General features: G+C 54.2%; 1 protein-coding gene across 9 annotated transcripts in view; it reads left to right on the top strand.

Moving 5' to 3' along the window:
- The first annotated feature begins 5,132 nt into the window (after positions 1-5,132).
- The window catches only part of DNAH1 (dynein axonemal heavy chain 1), a 77,996-nt gene continuing 63,030 nt past the window's right edge, over positions 5,133-20,098 (top strand). For 5 of the 9 annotated variants that reach the window (XM_070237452.1, XM_001915893.6, XM_070237450.1 and 2 more), the window contains exons 1-8: positions 5,141-5,293; positions 9,300-9,675; positions 10,703-10,775; positions 13,047-13,221; positions 13,665-13,821; positions 14,725-14,857; positions 17,483-17,644; positions 18,232-18,484. In XM_070237452.1, coding sequence (XP_070093553.1) covers positions 5,148-5,293; positions 9,300-9,675; positions 10,703-10,775; positions 13,047-13,221; positions 13,665-13,821; positions 14,725-14,857; positions 17,483-17,644; positions 18,232-18,484 — 1,475 coding nt within the window. In that variant the 5' untranslated portion in view covers positions 5,141-5,147. Of the gene's footprint in view, positions 5,294-9,299; positions 9,676-10,702; positions 10,776-13,046; positions 13,222-13,664; positions 13,822-14,724; positions 14,858-17,482; positions 17,645-18,231; positions 18,485-20,098 lie in introns of those variants that run through there. The other 4 variants (XR_011426872.1, XR_011426871.1, XM_070237451.1 and 1 more) reach the window with 4 other exon arrangements.

The raw sequence follows: 20,098 nt of genomic DNA, 5'->3' as shown, positions 1-20,098 counted from the left end.
GGCAAGAGCAGAGGGTTCATCTGCCAAGCTAGTTTTGCCTGACCAGCAGTGTGTGTGCCCATGACAAGGCCTCTACTTCAGGGCCTCAGTCTCTTTACCTGTAAAATGGGAGCAGCCATTCAGCCTCAGGGCCTCCAAGAGTAAGCTTCCTTCTGCTTAGAAGGAGATCTGAGGCCAGGATGTCCCCAGAGCTGGGTCACGATGGACAGCTAGGTTGGGAAGAGAAGAGGGAAAGTCTGTCTTGGGTCATACTCCCAAGACCACCTCTGTTAGACCACGTGGAGAACTGAATGCCCTCCTGCACACTCAAGAGTCACAGCTCGGAGGTGGAAATGACATTTTCCAGAAGCCCGTCAAGGGTACAGAGGAACTGGGCAGGGGGCCCATCAATGCCAGGTTCTTTTTTTTTTCTTTGAGGAAGATTAGCCCTGAGCTAACATCTGCCACCAATCCTCCTCTTTTTGCTGAGGAAGACTGGCCCTGAGCTAACATCCATGCCCATCTTCCTCTACTTTATATGTGGGACACCTGCCACAGCATGGCTTGACAAGCAGTGCATAGGTCCACACCCGGGATCCGAACTGGCAAATCCGAGGCTGCCGAAGTGCAACATGAGAACTTCACTGCTGCGCCACTGGGCCAGCCCAGTGCCAGGTTCTCGAGTGGCCTGTCAGGAGTATTGGTGAAAGAGGAGGACACTGGGGCAGGGACTCCCCAACAGGGAGAGTGAATGCTGCCAGAGGATGGCCTGAGAGGGGCCCTGGTGATCCGACAGTCTACTTCAGGTGGGGAAACTGAGATCCTAGGAATTATCAGTGTCTGACTCTCTGATACCGCACTACCAGGTCGTGGAATGGAGGAGGGACAAGGGAGTGGGAGGAGAGGGAGGCCCCGGAAGATGACCCCCACCTCCTGGGAAGGGGAAGGGATTCCCACGGCAACTGGTCTTTGTCTTTGTGGCCCACATCCTAAGGGCTCCCTACACCCTGCAGGACAGCCCCAGGTTCCCATCCTGCTCTGCTGTGACCTTGGGTGAGGCCCTTCCCTTCTTGCCACCTCAGTTTTCCCACCTGGAGTGTGGGAGCAGATTGCCAAGGAGACTGTCAGCTCTAGCTTCTGCCCTAGCTGTTTGAAATGCCCCCAGGCCATCGCAGGCAGGCCCCTGAGGCTCCCCCACCTCTCTGATAAGGAGGAATTGCCTCCCCTGAACAAACCATCCTTCCTGAGCTGTCTGGAGTTTCTTAAATACTCCCTTCCAGAGGTCCAGCAAGGGCAAAGGTTTTGCCAGGAGCGGAGGTATTTGGAGCAGGGTAACAGTCTTGGCATCCCTCAGACTACTATGTACAGGTGGCCCTGGTGCAGGGCTGGGCAAGGTTTGTGTTTCCCACTGTGCAGATGGAAAAACTGAGGCCTAGCAAGGGAAGAGACTCGCCCAGTGAGTCGGTGGCAGAACCCAAGCCACATAGACCTTTCTAGGGATGGACAAAAGGTCAGAATAGCAGTCTGGTCCCCAGACTCAGTAAACTCAGGCTCCCTGGAGGGCTGTGCGGGCGGGGCAGTTGGTGGTCGCAGCCGAGATGATGAGGCCTCCTGTTCTACCAAGAGATCACTCAGCTGATGCTCACCGGGTTCCTAGCGACAAGGGGAAATCAGAGGCACTCAGAGCCTGATTATGATAAACAGATCTCTGTGCAGCTCTTCAAGGAAATGTCCTGTGGAAGATATCACTGTCTTGGGACCTGTCACCTGGAGCTTCAGCCCAGGCAAGTAGAGGCCAGTGCGGACCCCCTTATGGCTGCTACTCTGGAGAGCAGAGCCTCAGTATCCTGGACCCTATTCCAGGGCCTGCCCTGGAATTGCAGGTCAGAGGGAGGTAGGCTGGGGAAGAGGGTGTGAAGGTCGGGTCATGTGCAGCTGGGCTGCTGTCAGTGGCCACCATCTTCAGGGTGGTGGCCCCAATGTGGGTTGCTCTATCTCCTAGTCATTTCCTAAGGGTCCTTCCAGGACTGATGAACTGGCAGGGTTGCTAGGAAAAGCAGCACCCCTTGGTCCCTGCCATTTAAGCCCTCCCTTCAGTTGGGGGACACAGCAATGGCCATTGTATGGTTGCCTACCAAGTGGTACTGGCCATGGTCCTCTGGGGCCCCTGAGGAGAGTGTAAGTGTGTTCTGTGAGCTGAGGCAATCAGGGAGGGCTTCCCGAGGAGGTGTAGCCTGAGATAGGATGGAAAGTTATAGGAAAACTGAAAGAGGGAGGAAATTCTAGCTGGAACTCTCCATGTGAGTACAGGTGGGAATGGGCTTGGGCTGGGGGCTGGGATGAGGACTGAGCATTCATGGGCCAGTGGTTCTCAATCCGCCAGCCCTCCCAGGATCTCCTTTCCACTCCTCCCTGAGCTCTGGGCTTTCAAGGTCTTGTCTGTCAAGCTGATCATGTGGATCAAAGAAGAATTAATTTGTCTCCATTTTTATTCGTCAAAGAAAATGCTGGTCAGAGCTGCTGAGGCTAGCTGGCCAGTGGCAGAGAAGGGGAGGGTCAAGGGAGGCCTGGGGAGAGGGTGAGCCCTTTCTTTGACACCCCCCATGCCTGTGGCTTCGTTTCTCTTGGCAGCAGCTCAGAGCCCTGGACTTAGCCTAGCAGAGGGAGCTCCTGGGGGCCCAAGAGGCCGGCTGGGGGCAGCTGGGGAGTGGGTGGCTCCAGCCACCCCATCTGGGTGCTTGTTGCCCTCCGTTCCAGCTGGCCAGCCACATGAAGGGCCCATTCTGCCGCCCATTCACACAAGGCTTTCATTTCTGCAGCCAGTGAAGCATTGCTCCTGGCCTCAGGGCTGCCAGCAGGAAGGCTTAGGGGAGGGCATAGCCCAGGCCTGCCATGCCTTCAGACCCCTTGCCCAAAAGGCATGGGCCTGGGCCAGGGCACCCTAAGCAGCTTGTTTGCCCAAGCCCTGAGCTTCCAGGTCACCAGAGTCATCCTCAGCAGGGGCGGCTCCAGGTGAGAGATGGGTAGAGGCCTCTCCAACTCTTATGGGAACCCAGTCTCCCCTCATTTCAACAAGAGCAAGGCTGGCCTCCCTTCCAATCCATACGCAGCAAAAGACTGCCCTCCTACCACAGGAGGAGCAGGAGCCCAGGGAGGGGTCATGGCTTGGCCCCTTGTTCCTCTCCTAGTGAACAGGTAGGTATGGTGGGCTTCAGGGGAGAGCAGGAAGATCAGAGCCTGAACCCTTGCCCAAGCATTGGAGAAGATGGGGGCATTAGACAGTGGACACCTGAGACCCAGGAGAGCAGGGACTGACCCACAGTCCCCTGCCAGGGAGAGATGGGGGCAGTCACATCTACCGTCCACACTTGTAGAGGGGCAAGGGCAAGGTGGAGCTGGCAAGGGAAAAGCAGCACCTCCGTCCCCCACCCCTGAAGCCCACCCTCCAGTTGAGGGACACAGCAGTGATCATCTCATGATAAGGGGTGGGTGGCCTTGTGGGATGGACCTCCTGAGAGAGGACCCTTTCTGCAGTGGCCTGTCCATCTGTCCAGCAGCCATGGCCCCTGTGATGTCATCAACCCACTGTGTTGCTTGGCAACTTTCCAGGATTACTGTTCTGCCCCTGTCGTCCCTGACGTCCCATCATGGGCTGATGTTGCCCTGGCAACCCGGATGGGTACTACAGCTTTTTGGACAGTGGGAAGTGCCAGGCAAAAGCAGGGAAGCAGTCCCTCTCTATAAGCCATGTGGGATACACAGCCCATCCCCAGACCCACAGAGGAGCCAGGCTGCCCTAAATAGGGTTTGGGGGGTCTCTGTCCCCTCAAAGAGCTGTGGCCACACTTATCTCCAATCCCCCTCACACTCCTTCCTTCCTTCCACAGTGGTCACTGAGTAACTACTGTGTGAATGCCAACAAGACAAGCAAATGAAACCATGGTTTGGGCTCAGGAAAGGTTGCACTAGCATCACGTCTTGAAGGATGACTAGGAGTTGGCCAGGAGTAGGAGTGGAGAGAGATGTTCTGAACAGAGGGAGCAGAAGCCTGTGCAAAGCTGAACCACTGTCTCCAGTGACAGCTTATACACTGCCTTTGGGCTCTTTGTGGCCTGGTCTCTCTGGCTCTCCCATTCAACAGACATTTCATGGTAGGGACAGGGTCCCATTCAAATCTGGAAACTTAGTGCCCAGCACAGACCTGGCACCAAGCCAGCATTGCTAAAATGTCAAATAGAATTGGATATTTGCATAATGAGCATCAGGTCCTACTACCTCCAACACTAACCTGTCTTCCTGAGCCTCAGTTTTCCCGCCTATGAAATGGGGCCACTTCTGAGAAGTCTCTGGCCGGGGGTTCTCAGGTTGCTGTGAGGTGATTTTTAAATTTTCTTTTGGTTTGCAACCTACCTCTTTTCCTTAAAGAAAAATGGAAAGACCGGTACATTAGATATCTGTAAACTTTCAGATTCTCTAATTGTTAGTATTGGACCATGTTTGCTTTATGTCCTATCTATACTTATCTATATATAAATTTTGCTGAACCATTTGAAAGGAAGTCGCAGCAACAGACATCCTGACATTTGTCCTGAAATTCTTAGCCCACATCAGCTAAGACAAGGACAGTCTCCTATATAACCACAATACCATCATCACATCTAAGAAAATTAACAATAATTCAATATCAGGGACAGGCAGGAGGATCAAAGCCTGAACCCATGCCAGGGCATTGGAAGAGATGGGCGCCTGAGACCAGCGAAGGGGGCAGGAGCAGCCACTGCCCGCCCTGAGAAGGATGAGGAGCCCCGTGGCCGGTAGGTGGGTGTGGCTACGCCGAGCCTCCGGAGGACCAGAAGGGACCATCGGTCTTGCAGCTGTGGCTTGAATACGAATTTCCCATTCATAAATTTCCCCAATTATTCTCCCCCAAACTATTACTATTTTTTTCTTAAACCAGATTTCAATCAAAGTTCTCGCACTATATCTGGCCATTTTGTCTCTTACTCCAGAAGAGTCTGGTAGGGAAGATGGGCAGTGGAGCCTGGATTTTAGAGTCTAGAGGGCGACACTTCCCGTGGCCGGCCTCCATCCCCCGCTCCGGACGCGGCCCAGGCAGGGACGGGAGGGGGAGCCGTAAGTCCTGGGTGGGAGGAACCAAGTCCCAGAGAATGTGGGGGAGGCCGGTGCCGACCTGGGGAGGTTCTCGGACGGAAGCTTCGACCCCGCTGTACCGGATGGTCCCGCCCCTTAGCAACGGGCCCAGCGTCCCTCCCTGGAGACGGGCCGCCAGACCCCGCGCTGCGCTGTGGAGCCGGTAGGTTGGTGGAGCCGGTGGGGCCGAGGGATGACGGGGCGAGCATGGGCAGGCGGACCTCGATAAGGCGCAGAGGGCGAGTGGACAGGAAGGAGAACGCCCTCCCGGTCCACATCCCTGCCCACGAGTCTGCGGTCCCAGTTTCCCGAGGCTTGGCCAATGGGAAAGGAGTAGGGTACACTTTTAAACAACGTTGCAGATAAGTCCTGTAGTTACCAGACTGGTTTTTTGGGCCCCACCCCCCATGCTGAGAATGCAGCCCCCTCCCGCTCCCGTTAAAGGCCGTGCAGGGAAGGAGACTAGGTCCTCATCAGCCAACCAGTCCCTCTCCTGATCCAGCTCACTGCCTCCAGTCTCTTAGTCCTCTTAGTCCTCAGCGTCCCCATGTGTAAATTTGCAGAGCGATGCTGCAGCTAACTCACAAAGTTGTTGCAGAGATCAACTTCTTTTCTTTCCTCACTCCATCCATCCGTTCATTCATTCACACAACCACTTGGCAAACACTGTCTAGGCACCTACTGAGTGCCAAGCCGGTGCCAGTCCTGTGCCAAGTGCCAAGGAGGTTCCAGAGATCAATGATACTCAAAAATTCCTGCATTTGCAGCCCTCATGTGCACATATAACACAGGTAGATGTTCCCTGGAGGGAGGGGCGTCAGACAACTGTGGGAACTCAGAGGCGGTCACATCAGGTGAGTGCTCCAAAAAGGTGGCAAGAACCCCAAGCCTGTGGGGTTATTACCACCCACATGGTTGTTTGCCAGGTAGCCCCATAAAGGACAGAGACTTCCAAAATCTCTTAAGCTGCAGATCCATTTGTCCAATGAGATCTTAGACAGAACCCTGGTGTTTGAAGATAGATAAAGGTGCAGAGTCCTTGTTGAATGGGGGTTGGGTGATCTAGAAGCCCTCCTCTTAGATCCCCGTCCCTACAGGCGCTCACTCTGCAGTGCCTCAGGGCTCCTGGGTGCAGAGTTTGAGAACCACCGTTGTGGTGCTAGGGACATGGACCTTTGGGTCAGCCAGAGGTGAAGACCTCAGTTTCCATTCTGGTCTGCCGGTTCTTGGCTGTGTGTCCTTTGCAAGTTTCCTGACTTCTCTAGACCTTAGTTTCCTTGTTTGTGGATTGGTGATAGTGGTAGTACCTGTTGTGAGGGTCAGATCCCCTTGTTCATCTGTGTCCATTCAGCCCAGTGCCTGGCAGGTGGTTGGGTCACATGGGGTTGAATGGCAGTGAATCCCACTGAAGCTTCCTCTAGCTCAAGCTAAGAGGGCTCCCAGGTGATCTGATGGGAGAAAGAATAACTTGGGTTCAAACTCCGACTGTGCCTCTTACTGGCTGTGTGACCTTGCTCAGGTCACAACCTTTCTGAGCCCTGTTTTCCCCACCTCTGAGAAATGAGGATAGTCTCAGTTCCCACCTCAGAGATTTAAATGAGATGATGTGTGAACTACATCTAAGCCCCTAATAAATTCACCATTCCCAACAGTGTGCTTACCAGGGCCATCCCTGCCATCTTACTGGTCAGTTCCCTTACACAAATGAAGGAGAGTGCCAGAGTGACCGGCAGAGGGCTTGTTGGGAACCATGTCCTCTTCCCCCTTGCCAGCCATGCTCATTCCCATGCAGAGGCTGCCATCACCCATGGGGCTACGACAGGAGGCAGAGGTCTTTCTGTGAGTCTGTCACAGGTCCTGTGCACACTGGCAATGTACAGGTGCCCAGAGCTGAGGTGGGACCAGAGGGGAGCCATCGATCCTTGTGAAGGACTGTGGGATGGAGGGGAGACAGGGTGCTGGGTTTGCAGCTCACTCTCACTCCTTCCTTCTCGGGACATGCCTGCATCCTTCTCTGCCTACCTGCCCAGAGGGAAAGGGCTCACAGGGGCAGAAAATCTCCCCATCACACACGCCTTTTACCCCCAGCGACACTGGACATTTCTGCATCTGTTATCTCTGCTGAGCCTTATAATACACCAGGAAGCAGCCAAGCATATTCAAACCCATTTGAGAGCTGGAGAAACCAGGGAACGGAATGCCTTTCTGTGGAGCGGGGACCTGCCTCGCCAAGGCCTGCTCTGTTTAGTGATTTTGTTCAAAGACGAGGCAGACGTCTGTGGGTTTGCAGCCATGATGAGGCTGAGCCAAGTGGGTCCGCTGTCCTTTAGGGTGCTCTGGGAAGGGCTGGTGACTGTCAGACAGGTGGGCCAGACTCAGCATTGTTTTCAGCACCTGCCCTGGGGGGTGGCTGGCCACCAGAGAGTAGATTCAAGGAGCAGAGTTCTGGAGAGACACACCTGACTGGCTCGAAGCTGGTCAGCCTTTGGTCTCAGAGTCTGAGGCTTTCTGCCAGAGCCCCATCTGCCCTTTATGGTCCCTCAAGTGGTCTTGCCAACTCACCACCCCCTTCTTAGAAATGGACTCAGCAGCTGCAGGCTGAGCTTTGCTCCAGACAGCCCTGGCTGCCCACCCCGCCTTTCAGATCAGTCCAGGCAAGATTCCCCCGGCGTGATGCAATAGGGGGCCTACACTGGCCAGTCCCACCGGGTGTCTAAAATGGAGATGACAGAGCACAAACCCAGCCAAAAGAGTGGGTTGTACTGCAAGCTCCTGGCTGCTTTGTTCCAGTATGCTGGGGTGGGAAGCGGGATAGGCCAGGCCCCTATTTCCTTTTGTTAAGATCCCCCCCGCCACTGGCCCCACAGGGCCGGCTGGCCGAGTGGTTAAGTTTGCATGCTCTGCTTCAGGGGCCCAGAGTTTCGCTTGTTCGGATCCTGGGCGCGGACATGGCACCATGCCATGCTGAGGCGGCATCACACATGCCACAACTAGAAGGACCCACAACTAAAATATACAACTATGTACTTGGGGGATTTGGGGAGAAAAAGCAGAAAAAAAAAAGATTTGCAACAGTTGTTAGCTCAGGTGCCAGTCTTTAAAAAAAAAAATAAGGTTTCCGGGCACAAGACTGACATAGAAAAAACCCCATAGCATTTAAAAAAAAAAGATGCTCCTCGCTTCTTTTAATTGACATTTTTATTGTGATAATTGGAGACTCACTCCCTTTTTATTTTTCCACTGACATTACATGAGAACCTCTTCTTCCCCATACCCTTGTCCAATTTCTTGTAACTCTCCCCTGACCGAGGAGTTCCCCCGGTGATGCATTTTGAGGTAGCCAAAACCAACAGTGGCTTTGCAAGGGCTTGCTCATTCCACACTGAAAACTCTGCAAACTCTTGTCCTTGGGATGGTAGATGTGCATGCAACCCAGTGGCGCATCTGCTGCTCCCTTTGGGGAGGCAGGAGGGTGTATATTTCCTGAGCTGGGCTGACCCTGAGAACCAGGGTGGGTAAATATCGTTCTGTCACTGACAGTGGGATCTGTGGGCCAAAGGAGGGTCAGGGTCCCTCTGGGGAGGTAGTCCTCTGGCTTCTGGACTATGGCGGGAGGGCAGGCATGGGTGGGGACGCAGGCTCCACGCTGGGGAGAGGCAGGGCAGTCCATTAGGACTGGCCTGGGGGGGGGTGGTGGGCGGCACCAGGGCTGCCTCCAGCTGAAAGTCATTTTCGGGAAAATCAAACAGGGCTCTTCATTGAATGAGTGAGCTCTGGGCTGCCCTCCTTGTCTCCCCTTGTGAGAAGCCAGGGCTTGTTCTCTAACATGGGGGAGAACGGGGTGGGCAAGTGCAGAAGGATGCACTGGGGTGGGGGCATCTGCAGAGCGTCCCAGACTGCTCTTGCTCAGCCCCTGACTCTGGGGGCTCATTTCTCACCTGCAACATCCTAGGAAGGTCCCACTGTCTCCTGGTGGGGACCCTTCTGGCACTGTGCATCTGTCCAGATTAGAAGGAGACGGCTTGCTCCCTCCCCACCCCCTCTTCTGATTTCATGCATAGGGGCTGGGGCTTGTTGCAAGGTGGCAGACTAGGCATTGCTGTATCCTGGTGCCCCTGGGGCTGAGCAGAGGCTGGCAAGGGCCCAGTGACACCAGTACCTTCTCCTAGGAGCTCTCCCTGGGGCATTGCCCTAAGAAGCAGCATGGAGCCGCCTAACAGAGAAGGCTGCAGTCCAGGAAGGACGCCTGGAGGCCCAGAGTGCAGCGGTACTCGTGCAGGCCCCGAGTGCAGTCTGGGGAGGACTCGTGCAGGCCTAGAGCACAACCCGGGGACGATTCTGCCGGGACCATATTCTGGGTCAGAGAAGCCTCCTCCAAGCCCTCTCCCCAAGCCCCCACCTTTACCCCTGGCCCCACCTATGCTCTCAGACTTGGGGCAGCCCCGGAAGTTGCCCCTGACAGGCACTGATAAGAGGTACCCCCTGATGAAGCAGCGTGGGTTCTACTCTGACATCCTCAGCCCTGGAACATTGGCTCAACTTGGGGTGAGTGTGGCAGCTGTCCCCTACCAAGCCTAAGCCCTCCTTGTGGGTTCCATTCACTCATCCATCCATCCATCAATCCATTTGTTTACTTATCCATCCATCTATCTCTATCCATCTGTCTCTCTAGCAATTTGTCCATCCATTCATTTGCTCCCCCCCTCCATCCATCCTTCTGACCATCCACCCATCTGTCCATTCACGCAATGATCCATTACTGAGCACCTGCTGTGTGACAGACCCTGGACTGAGCACTGGTGACAGCGAGGATGAGACATCCATGTCTCTATTGTCAAGGGGCAATGGCTTTGGTGGGGGAGTCTCCCCCTTCCAGCTCTGGTTGGGAAGGGGGTCCTTGGACAAGGTGGCGTCCTGCTGAGATCTAAGAGATAGGTATGAGTTTGCTGGGTAAGATGGGGGCAAGGGGAGTGTTCCGGGCAGGGGGAACAGTAGGTACAATGGCTTGGGGTCCCTGACAGAGGCTGTGGCCCATGTGGAGGAGGAAGGTAGAATGTGAGAGGAGAGATGGAGGCTGGGGGCAGGGGGAGGCTGGAGAGGGGATCACTAGGGGAGAGTTCATAGAGCCCTGTGGGTCCTGGGCAGCTTTAGCAAGGTTTTAGGCAGGGGAGGGGGCCAAGAGAGAGGATGAGGACTCACTGATACCCACTACGCCAGGGGTGCCAGAGTGGCCCTTGGGAGGGGAGGTACGTGCAGAGACACCTGCTGTCCTCTCAGTACCTCTATGGCTCAGCCCTTGGACACACATCAGGAGTATTCTCAGAGTGAGGAGGGGAGCTATGCAGGACAAGAATGGGGAGGGGCTGGGGGTGTCCCAGGTAGCCACACCTTATAGCCCACTGTGGCCTCTGAATGAGGAATGTGTGAACTCACTGGTTCTTCCCCACCCCTGTGGCCCTGGGGGGCTTCTTGGTGGGCTTGGGAGAGACACCTGGCCTTGGGGGTCCCTCCAAGGTCCTGCCTGGTCCCCTGGATGTTTATGCTCCCTCAGAGCTCTGGGATTTGGTTTTAGGAAGTATGCCGTGGCCCCAGCATGAACCAGGACCTCCTGAGGCAGGCCGACCTTGACAAGTTCACCCCAAAAGGTCAGTGCCCAGGAGGGCTGGGTGAGTGGGTGCATTTGGAAGCAGGGCCTCTGGCCTCAGGGAGATTGTCTCTTCTCAGCTGAGGGTCTTAGTTTCCTCAACTGTAAAATGGGACAACAAGAGATAAGGTGCTTTGCAAGCTCACAATGAGTGCTTGCTCAGTGAGCCACAGCTGCTTTATCATAGCAGAGCTGTGACAAGGGCACCACGCTGGGTTGGGGCTGCTGAGGGCCAGGGCCCCGGTTCTCTCTGCGCAGTTGGGGACAGTTGGGCATTTACATGTGTGTTTTCTGCCTCCCCTGGAATGTGGACTTGAAGGAGGTGAGGCTGTGTCTGAGTTGTTCCCCGCTGGGGCCCCAGCACCTAGTCAGGTGGGTACACAGGAGATCTTTGCTGAAAGTGGGAAGGATGACTCTCTTCTCAGGCTCTGGGATGAGTCTTGTAAGGACTGGGGCAGGTCTGCAGGTGTGGGGCCATCTCCAGTGGCAGAGGGAAGAATACAGTGGCTCTAGGAGAGGCAGCAAGCAGGGTGGGGCCCTGAGTGGCGGTGGGGAAATGGGGGAGGGGCCCTCCCACATGGCCAGCAGACAGGACGCCCCCTTTGATTGGGCTCAGATGTCCCATGGTCCCAGCTGTCTGCCTCTCCTCTCTAACCCCAGAAGAGGCCTGGTTCCTTGCTGGCATTGCCCAGATTAGTCCTTTCAGGCCCTATGGGTCTCACGGAGTCTGTGAATCCCCAAAAGTGGCACAGGAACCATCACATGTATGTGCATTTGTACAGTGATCTGAGGATCCAGCCAGTTGTGTTCAACAGTCTCTCAAGTATCTGTGGCCTAGAAAATGGTTACCAGCCACAGATCTAAGGGCTGTAGGGGTGCTGGGAATGGTGCTCCTACCATCCATGGTGGGGGTTGGGGTGGGGATGGTCAGCAGCTCTGCAGCCCCACCCACATGAGAAAAAGCAGCCCCAGAACACCACAGAGTGGTGGCAGTCAGGTTCTTGGCAGCCAGCAACAGAAGTACACTCTGCTGCCAGAAGGTGAAGTGAAGAGCCTGAGAAGCCTGCCTAGGGCTCGTGAACGCAGCAGGGGCCAGAGGCCAGGCTTTGCTGTTCTCACTCTGGCTCCTTCTACCCCCTGAGATGCAGGGCCAGGCCCAGAAGCCCATGGTCCTGGAAGTGGAGTGGTGCCAGGGACCCACAGGCTCCAGAGCAGATGATTATGGGTCTAAAAACTGCCTTCTTGGCCAGGCATTTTTGGTGCCTTGGGGTTCCCCGAGCACCTGACAGCTCTGGTGAGAGAGTGGACTTCAGCTGAAAGTGGATGGCCTCTGCTGAGCCTCTAGAGGCTTCTGTGGAGCCCCAGAAGGTACCTCCAAGGTGGACTTTCCTGCAGTGTGATTACCTCTTGATCCCAGAGAGGTGGTGAGGCCCTAGGAGGCTCAGGGCCTCCCAGGAGAGTGAACGGGGGCCATCACTGAGCTGTCCTGAGCCTACCCAGCCCCTGGAAAGGTGGTTCATCTCCAGAAGCATATTCCCACACACCCTTTCGCCAGTTCTTTGGTCTTGTTTTGCCTTGGACTTTCCTTTCCACTTAACATCGTGAGTCCTTCAGCCCTGGGCAAACTGGAATGGTCACCCTATCAATGAGTTTCTCTCCACCAACTCCCCTGCCCTCAGACCTAAATGGAAGCTTCTGTCTGCCCTGGTTTTCTAAGTAGAAGTGGCCATTTTGTGACTTGAGGGTCCCACGGGACCAGGGTGATGGTGCCACCCACTCCCTCAGTATCCAGGATGCCTCGAGTCTGAAAATGGTCCCAGGGAGTGAATGGCATTCAGACTTTGATATGCTTAGGAGGACCTCTGGGGTAGGGGTGGCAGGAACCCACACCAGACGTGTAGGGAGCTGCCATTTCGTCTTCCTGTCCAGTTGTAATCCTCGCTGGTAGTTTGATTCACCATCTGGCTTGAGCAAAGGCGGCTGGTTCTGGGCTCGTGGGGGGCGTGGAGGGGAATGGTCCAGCATGCTGGCTCTGAGCAGGGAGAGCAGAACCAAAACAGACCTTCCAGAGGCCCTCGGCCCTCTAGGCTTGCACTCCTTCCAGTACTTGGTGCCATATCTGGCTTCTCCCTGCCACTACCTGGCCACAGGCAAGCTCTGAGCTTCCCATGCCCTAAAGCTGCACACCTGGTTCCTGCCTAGCACTTTGTGTTGGGGGATGTTGGGCCCCTGCCTGAGTCCCTGCAGCTCCTGCCCCTGCCTCCACCTGTAGTCAGAACCTTTGAGATTCCTGAGGACTTCGAGAAGCGCCTGGAGCAGCAGCGCATTGGGTCCACTACACAGTTGCTCACCCAGACTGACTTCCCGCTGCAGGCCTATGAGCCCAAGGTGCAGGTGCCCTTCCTGGTGCTGCCAGGCCAGTGCCCCCGCAAGACTGAGATTGAGAGGTACGGCTCGGGGGCTGTGGGAGGGCCTGTCCTCTGGGAGGCAGTGTCTGCCCACCTCGAGGGGTGAGGGACGGCAAGCCACTAGGTGACCATCCTCAGGACAGAGGTTACTAAAATGGGTCTGTGTGCAAGTGTTCAAATCAAATCTTCTAGCTCTTTGTTTTCTTAATAGGAACAAATTACCCCCCTTGCTGTGGAATTGGGGAGGGTGGCATTTATGTCAATGTAGTGGAATGCCAGGCAGGACTGAAGGACGGTTGGGGCCTGGAACACCAGCCCCAGCCACCACATCACTTCCTGATGAGCCCCAGGGGGTGGAGGGCCCTGGAGAGGTCCTTGGACCACACCCCTACCCCCGTGACCCCCTGGGCCTTTGCTGACACCCGTGGAGCCACCTCATGTGAGCCGAGCTGTTGTGAGATCCCCTCGTCTCCGTTGGCCAGGAGGAAGCGGCTGTACCTGAGCCTGGACATCGAGCAGTTGCTGGCCAATGAGGGCATTGACTCCAACAAGCTCATGCCCAGGCACCCAGACCCCCACCACCCCCAGACCATTGAGCAGGGCCACGACCCTCTCTTTCCCGTCTATCTCCCACTGAAGGTGAGACCAGCTTCCATGGAGGGCTGATGGTCAGAGATGGGTGTGCAGGACCCCAGCTGAGGGATCAGACCTGAAAGAAGATCCCATGGCAGTCACAAACGCTCACTTGTCAAACAGGGCAACTGCATCATCAGAGCCCTCCTAGGGGTTTCGAGCATCCTAGGCTAGGGCAGGAGGGATCCCAGGCCCCCTGGGATACTGATCCTCTGCTTCTTCCCTGCGAGCCAGGGCCACCTGTATGCGTGACCTCTGCCCCCGCCCCACCCACAGGCACCAAGAAGCAGCGCAGTTGGACTGTGAAGTAGTGTACAGGCCTCCTTGACCACCACTTCTGGGCTCACTGAGATGGGGAGATGTAGGGTGGAGGAGGGCATTATTGTAGCCCCTCTGGGGTACTGATATGGGGAAACTGAGTCCAGGGAGGAGTAAGAGGGAGCATAGCCTGCTCTGGCTTTCACCTGTCTGCCTGCCCTTCCTCTCCATGACCCTGCGTGTCTCTTGCCTGGAGGTCCCTCTGGGGAGGCAGAGTGGAATCCAAATGCATATCATCCTACTAAGGTTGGCCTCCTCACACCCTGAATCTCCAGTCTGGGTGGGGTGCTCAGCAAAATCCAAGGGTCACCTCTTCCCTCAGGCCTGAGCTGGACGATCCTGGACAGTGGGAGAGAGAGCCTATAGTCTGCTTTGAGTCCCCAGATACCCTTCTGTCTGAACCTCACAGGGCCAGACCCCACAGACCCCTGTGAGCAGCAGAGGAGGCACTCAGCCCCCTGGTCCCCAATTGGCAGCTCCTGCATCTGGAGAGGAGCCTCCTTAGGCACCCCCATCCTCTGGGATGCCCAGCCCACTCAGGCCCAGCAAGGGGTGAGCCACCTCCTCCCAAAGTCTGCTACTTTCTTCTAGGTGTTTGACAATGAAGAGTTTGACTGCCGGACTCCCACTGAGTGGATCAACATGGGCTTGGAGCCAGGGTCTCAGGACAGGAAACCTGTCCCTGGAAAAGCCCTCCTGCCCACTGATGACTTCCTGGGGCATGGTGAGCAGGGCCAGCATGGGCAGGGGGCAGGACCCTGGTCTGCACCATCCCGTCCTGGCAGCAGCCCAGCCCTGAACTCCTGGGCTGCCCTGGGGACTGGCAGCCATGGGAAGTGAGGGTTCTCACCTTTTGAGGCCTCCCCGCTGGTATACAGGCCAAGGGGCTGGCCACACAGGGGCAAGAGATGCAGGGACCAGGGATTACATTGGTGGGAGGGCTAGAGAAGGGACAACTGGATGGTGTTTAGTGTTAAAAAAAAGTCTTTGATTTATTAGTAATAAAAATTGCAAGCTTATTGAAAATGTTCAAATGTGCATAAGGGGCACAATTCAAGCCCTTCCATTCCACTACCCAGAAATCACCATTGCTCCAGCTGTAACTGTGACCTCTCAGCTTTTACCTCTACATGGACAACACACCTGCTATCATACACACTCACATTCACACACTTGCTTGCAAACACACTCATAAGCACACTCACTGTCACATTCACACACCATCCAGCAAGCTCACACACACATAAGTTGCACTCATATGCACATTTTCATCACACAAACATGAACTCACATGCCTACTGTCTCCCATTCACAACTACTATCACACCCACACTGATGCTGCACAGATTTGCTGCATCTCGGCCTTGGCTGTGTCTGCTCTCCTTTGGCCCCAAGTCTGCCCTGGGGCCCGTGGAGGCTCTCTCCAGTTTGCCGCTGTCGGGTACAGTGCCAGGGTGAGCTTCCAGGGCTGCCACCCTGGCCTGCATGGCTGGTGTCTGTGCAGGCATCCCGGGAAGGTCTGGGTCACAAGCTTGGTGGTTGGAGGTGGCCGTCCCCCAGTGCAGGGCTGAGGGCCACTCTGCTCCCCGCCCAGTGGGTGGACACACTGCTGTGGAGCTGGGAGGGGGCCTGGTGGGCCAGCGCCCAGGTGGGAAGGAAGATCGTGAGAACCATGCTGATTTTAAGACTGCTCAACCTCCAGGGGGCCTGCAGTGAGTCTGTTGAGCAGGCTATAAGTTTAAGTTTCGATTTAAAAACATGTTAATGCTGGAATCAATTTCTTTGAACTAGACAAGAAGCCCAGAATGTTCCCTTTACTTTGGACTTAATTACAAAAATAATTTAACTCAATTGTTCCCAGATCTCCAATTCCTGGTGATAAAACCAGAAGGTTTGGGGCTGCATTAACCTTAAATGCACCAAATGCCAGCCTCCCTGCAGAGCTTCTGCTTGCAGCCCTTCACAAGGGCCCTGGCCTTGGGCCGTAGCACCAGTGGGAGGAGGGTTGGCAGGGAGCATTTCTGCCTGAGACCCCTGGTTTTCTCCTGGGGGCTTCTTGTGACATCTTTTCCTCTAAGTTGAACCAAGACAAGGTCAGCATTTTCACAAAGGAAACTTACTAGGAAGGGAAGGGAAGAGGAAAACGGAAAAAGGAAAACAGAGAACCAAGCTGGAGAGGTACACCGCGGCAACATCCTGTACACGTCTGTTGGCATCAGCCAGCAGGGAGCATTTCCCCGGAATTGCAGCCCCTCTTTCTTGCCCAGCCTATAGAGCCCATCAGTTTGTTTTAAGCCACTACATGTTGAGGCCTCCTCTTCCGGGCACCATGCCATGTGCATCTTCCTTCTACAAAAGTTTACTGAGCACCTACTATGTACCAGTCTCCGTTCTAGATACAGGGACACAGCTGTGACCAAGACCAGACAAAGTCGCTCCTGCCCTTGGGGAGCTGATGCCAGCATGAGGAAGCCAGTCAGAACCAGGGCAGGGTGCTTACATAGCATGACTTTGGGCTCTGGGGGGGACACAAGCAGGTAACAGGTCAGAGAGTGCTTAGGGCAAAGGTGCTATTTTAGGCAGAGATGCTTCTCCAAAGAGAAGCCACTTGAGCAGGGAACAAACCTGCAACGAGGTGACCTGAGCAAAGGGCACAGGCAATGCAAAGGCCCTGAGGCAGGAGCAAGCTCCAAAGTCACAGGAATAGCTAGACGTCCAGTGTGGCTGGAGAGAAATGAGTCGGGGAGGCAGTGGCAGGAGGCGAGCTGGGGAAGTGGGCGAAGGCTTTCAGCCCAGGCAGTGGGTGGGAGGCCCGTCCTGACCAAATAGGCCCTGAGGCCACTCTGAACCCATTGCAGGGCAGCAGTCTTCTACCCCGACCTCCCCCCGCCAGCCCTGTCCTGAAATGATGGGCCCAGGGGCTCCACTGCTGCATGTGGCCTATGGGGAGGGCTTCGCCCTGGCCTTGGCCACCTTGAAGGGGTCCAGCTCAGCCATGATGACCTTTACAATTGGATGCTCACCAGGTCTCTGTTTGCTTGGGGCTTTCCTGCCTCCCATCCCAGGCCTGCTGGCCTGTGTCTCTCTCTGCCCCGATGGGGTCATGCAGAGCACAAGGGCAGAGAGGCCTGGTCCTTCGGGCACCTCCTACCACCAGGGGTTCCCCAGAGGCCAGCTTAGCAGGGAGGAAGCAGGGCCCCTACTCTGCTGGAGCCAGAGGGGATCATCCAGGTGGGAAAGAGACCAGCCTAATGATCTCTGTGACCTGTTCCCAGCACCTGCTGCCCACACTCAGAGGCCCCTACCTGCCCCGTGGCAGGGAGCACTGGTGGGTTCCCTTCTGTTTCAGAGGACCCCAAGAGCCGGAAGCTGAAGTATGAATGGTGCAAGGTCGGCGTCCTGGATTATGACAAGGAGAAGCAGCTGTACCTGGTGCACAAGACTGACGAGAATGGCTTGGTGCGAGATGAGATGGGGAAGCCCATCCTGAATGGAGGGGTTACCGCTGAAGGTACAAGCTCTCTGCCCCTGCCCCAGGCAGACCCCCAGCCCAGGCCAGGCCTGGCCTGTGACTGAGGCCAATCCCCACCCAGGGCACAGCCAGCTGAGATCTGAATTCTCCCTTGCTCTGTTTGTCCTGTGGCTGTCTGTCCCCTGACCAGTGAAAACCAGAGGACCCATGACTCAGAGACCCCAGGAAAGGCAAATGGCCATTGTTTGATATGCCAACTCTGAGCAGCTGACAGTGCCGCTCTCCACATGATGTTGAGAAGGAGCCTAAGGCCCTTCAGTTAGTGATGTCTGTCCCAGTTGTGGCAACAAGGAATGGGCACTTGAACAGCCATCTCTGTGTAACTCCTTGTCTGTGCACAGCTCTCGACAGTTTACAAAGCACTTTCACATCCATCCATGGCAACCTGTGATGTGGGCAGGGCAAGGAGTGTCATCATACCCATTTCACAGATGTGACAGGGGTCAGAGAAGGGAAACCGCTTACTCAGGGCCACCATGCATCAGCAGCAGAGCCAGGCTAGAACCCGGTGCTCCAGCCCGGAGAGCCAGACAGCATGTTCCCTTCTCCCTCCCACCCAACCCCAGGAAGGCTGCCCCTCCTAGTCTGCCAGTACTGGGTGCCACGGATCCAGCTTCTCTTCTGTGCTGAGGACCCACGCGTGTTCACTCAGCGTGTGGTCCAGGCCAATGCCCTGCGCAAGAACACGGAGGCACTGCTGCTGTGCAACCTGTACGTGGACTGCATGCCCTCCGAGGGCCAGCGGCTCCTCAATGAGCAGAGCCTGAACAAGATCAAGCAGTGGACCATGAGCACGCCCCGGATGCGCAGAGGGCCCTTGTGAGTCCCCCCAAACCCTTCCCTGTGCCCAAACAACACCTCCTCCAGGGAGCCGCCCTGTGGGGGAAGTAGTGCTCCCTTCATGCTCGTCTGTTGGGGGCTGTCTTACCCACTGCACTATGGACTTCTTGGGCCCCAAACAATTTCTCGTTCGTCTCCAGATCTCTCATTGGCAATATGGACTCATGGATTTTTATTTTATTCAAAGACTTATAATCTGTTACTACCATTTTTTAATTTTGATGCTCAAATTGTCCCAGCTTTGGCCAGTGGGAGCCTCTTCAAGCTGATACCTGTGTCCTGATATATATCTATTGTTCTTTGAGCATATGCTTACTTTTTGGCGTAGCAAGAAGTTCTGGGCTCATCTTGTACTTTCCCAGCCCCAGTCCTGAAATCAGCTATTTCTCCCAGGAGTCCTGATTCCTTTTGGTGGGAAATGGTATGTAGAAGCCAAGATCTGGGCATTAGATGTGCTCATTGCTGCTGGGAAATCATTGTTTTGAGGCTCTTAGACCAAACAAATCTGAGAAATATATACACTATTACATTATATTACATTATTATTATATTACATCACATTGCCTTATATTTCATATAACTTCCACACACATCCGTGTCTGTTTCTATATCTTTCTGTTGATCTATCTGTTAAAAACCATGAGTTCATGCTGATACCTTCAAATTGACTAACACTGCAGTACTCATTCTCACTTATACGTATTTGTTACCTCTCTCTCCAGAAGAAAACTGGCTCCCATTGTTCATAGTATGTTTACTTATTTGCTCAGTCCTACAATACACAGAAAGTAGTTTCAAATTGCTAATTTATACCCTTTAGGAGAAAAACCCTGCTAAGTAGACTTTATTTGTTTAGTGTTCTTTTTCTCTTTAGCCAAATACCATTTTCAAAAGTTACTTGGTTTAGTTCCTCCCACCCACTTCAGTTGGATATGTTCATTTGGTGAAATACAGCTTGGTCCGTTTATTTTATGTATGTTGAATGTCTATACATATTTTATCTAATATGTATTATTATATACGTTGTATATATAATGTATATATATGCTCAGTATATTTAATATAGATACATATTATATATTTCTCTCTATATAGATAATATATATGTATAAAATATATTACTCAAAAAGGTATACTCAGACATCTGTCTTCTCCACTCCTATTCATTCTGTCCTATTCACATCTCCCACCTTTTCTTGTCTGTTCCCACTGCATGCCCATGGGTAACCAGTATCACTAGCTTCTGATTTATCCTTTCTGTATTTTTTGTGCACAAATGAGCGGACACATGTATATTTTCTTATACCTCTTTCTTTCTTACATGAAGAGTACCACACTATAGATATTCTTTTGCACTTTGCTTTTTTTACTTACAATACATTCTGGAAATCAATCCACATTTTTAAAAGTTGTGGTAAAATATACATAACATGAAATTTATCATTTTAACCACTTTTAAGTGTACAGCTCGCTTAAAATGGCATTAAGTACATTCGCATCGTTGTGCAACCATCACCACCATCCATCCACAGAACTTTGTTAATCTTGCAGAATTGAAACTCTGTGCCCATTAAACACTAACTCACCATTCCC

Source organism: Equus caballus, chromosome 16 (assembly GCF_041296265.1).
Source record: "Equus caballus isolate H_3958 breed thoroughbred chromosome 16, TB-T2T, whole genome shotgun sequence".
NCBI classification, from domain to species: Eukaryota; Metazoa; Chordata; class Mammalia; order Perissodactyla; family Equidae; genus Equus; species Equus caballus.
Note: the sequence above shows the minus strand (reverse complement) of the source record. Positions and strands in the feature narration are given on the sequence as shown.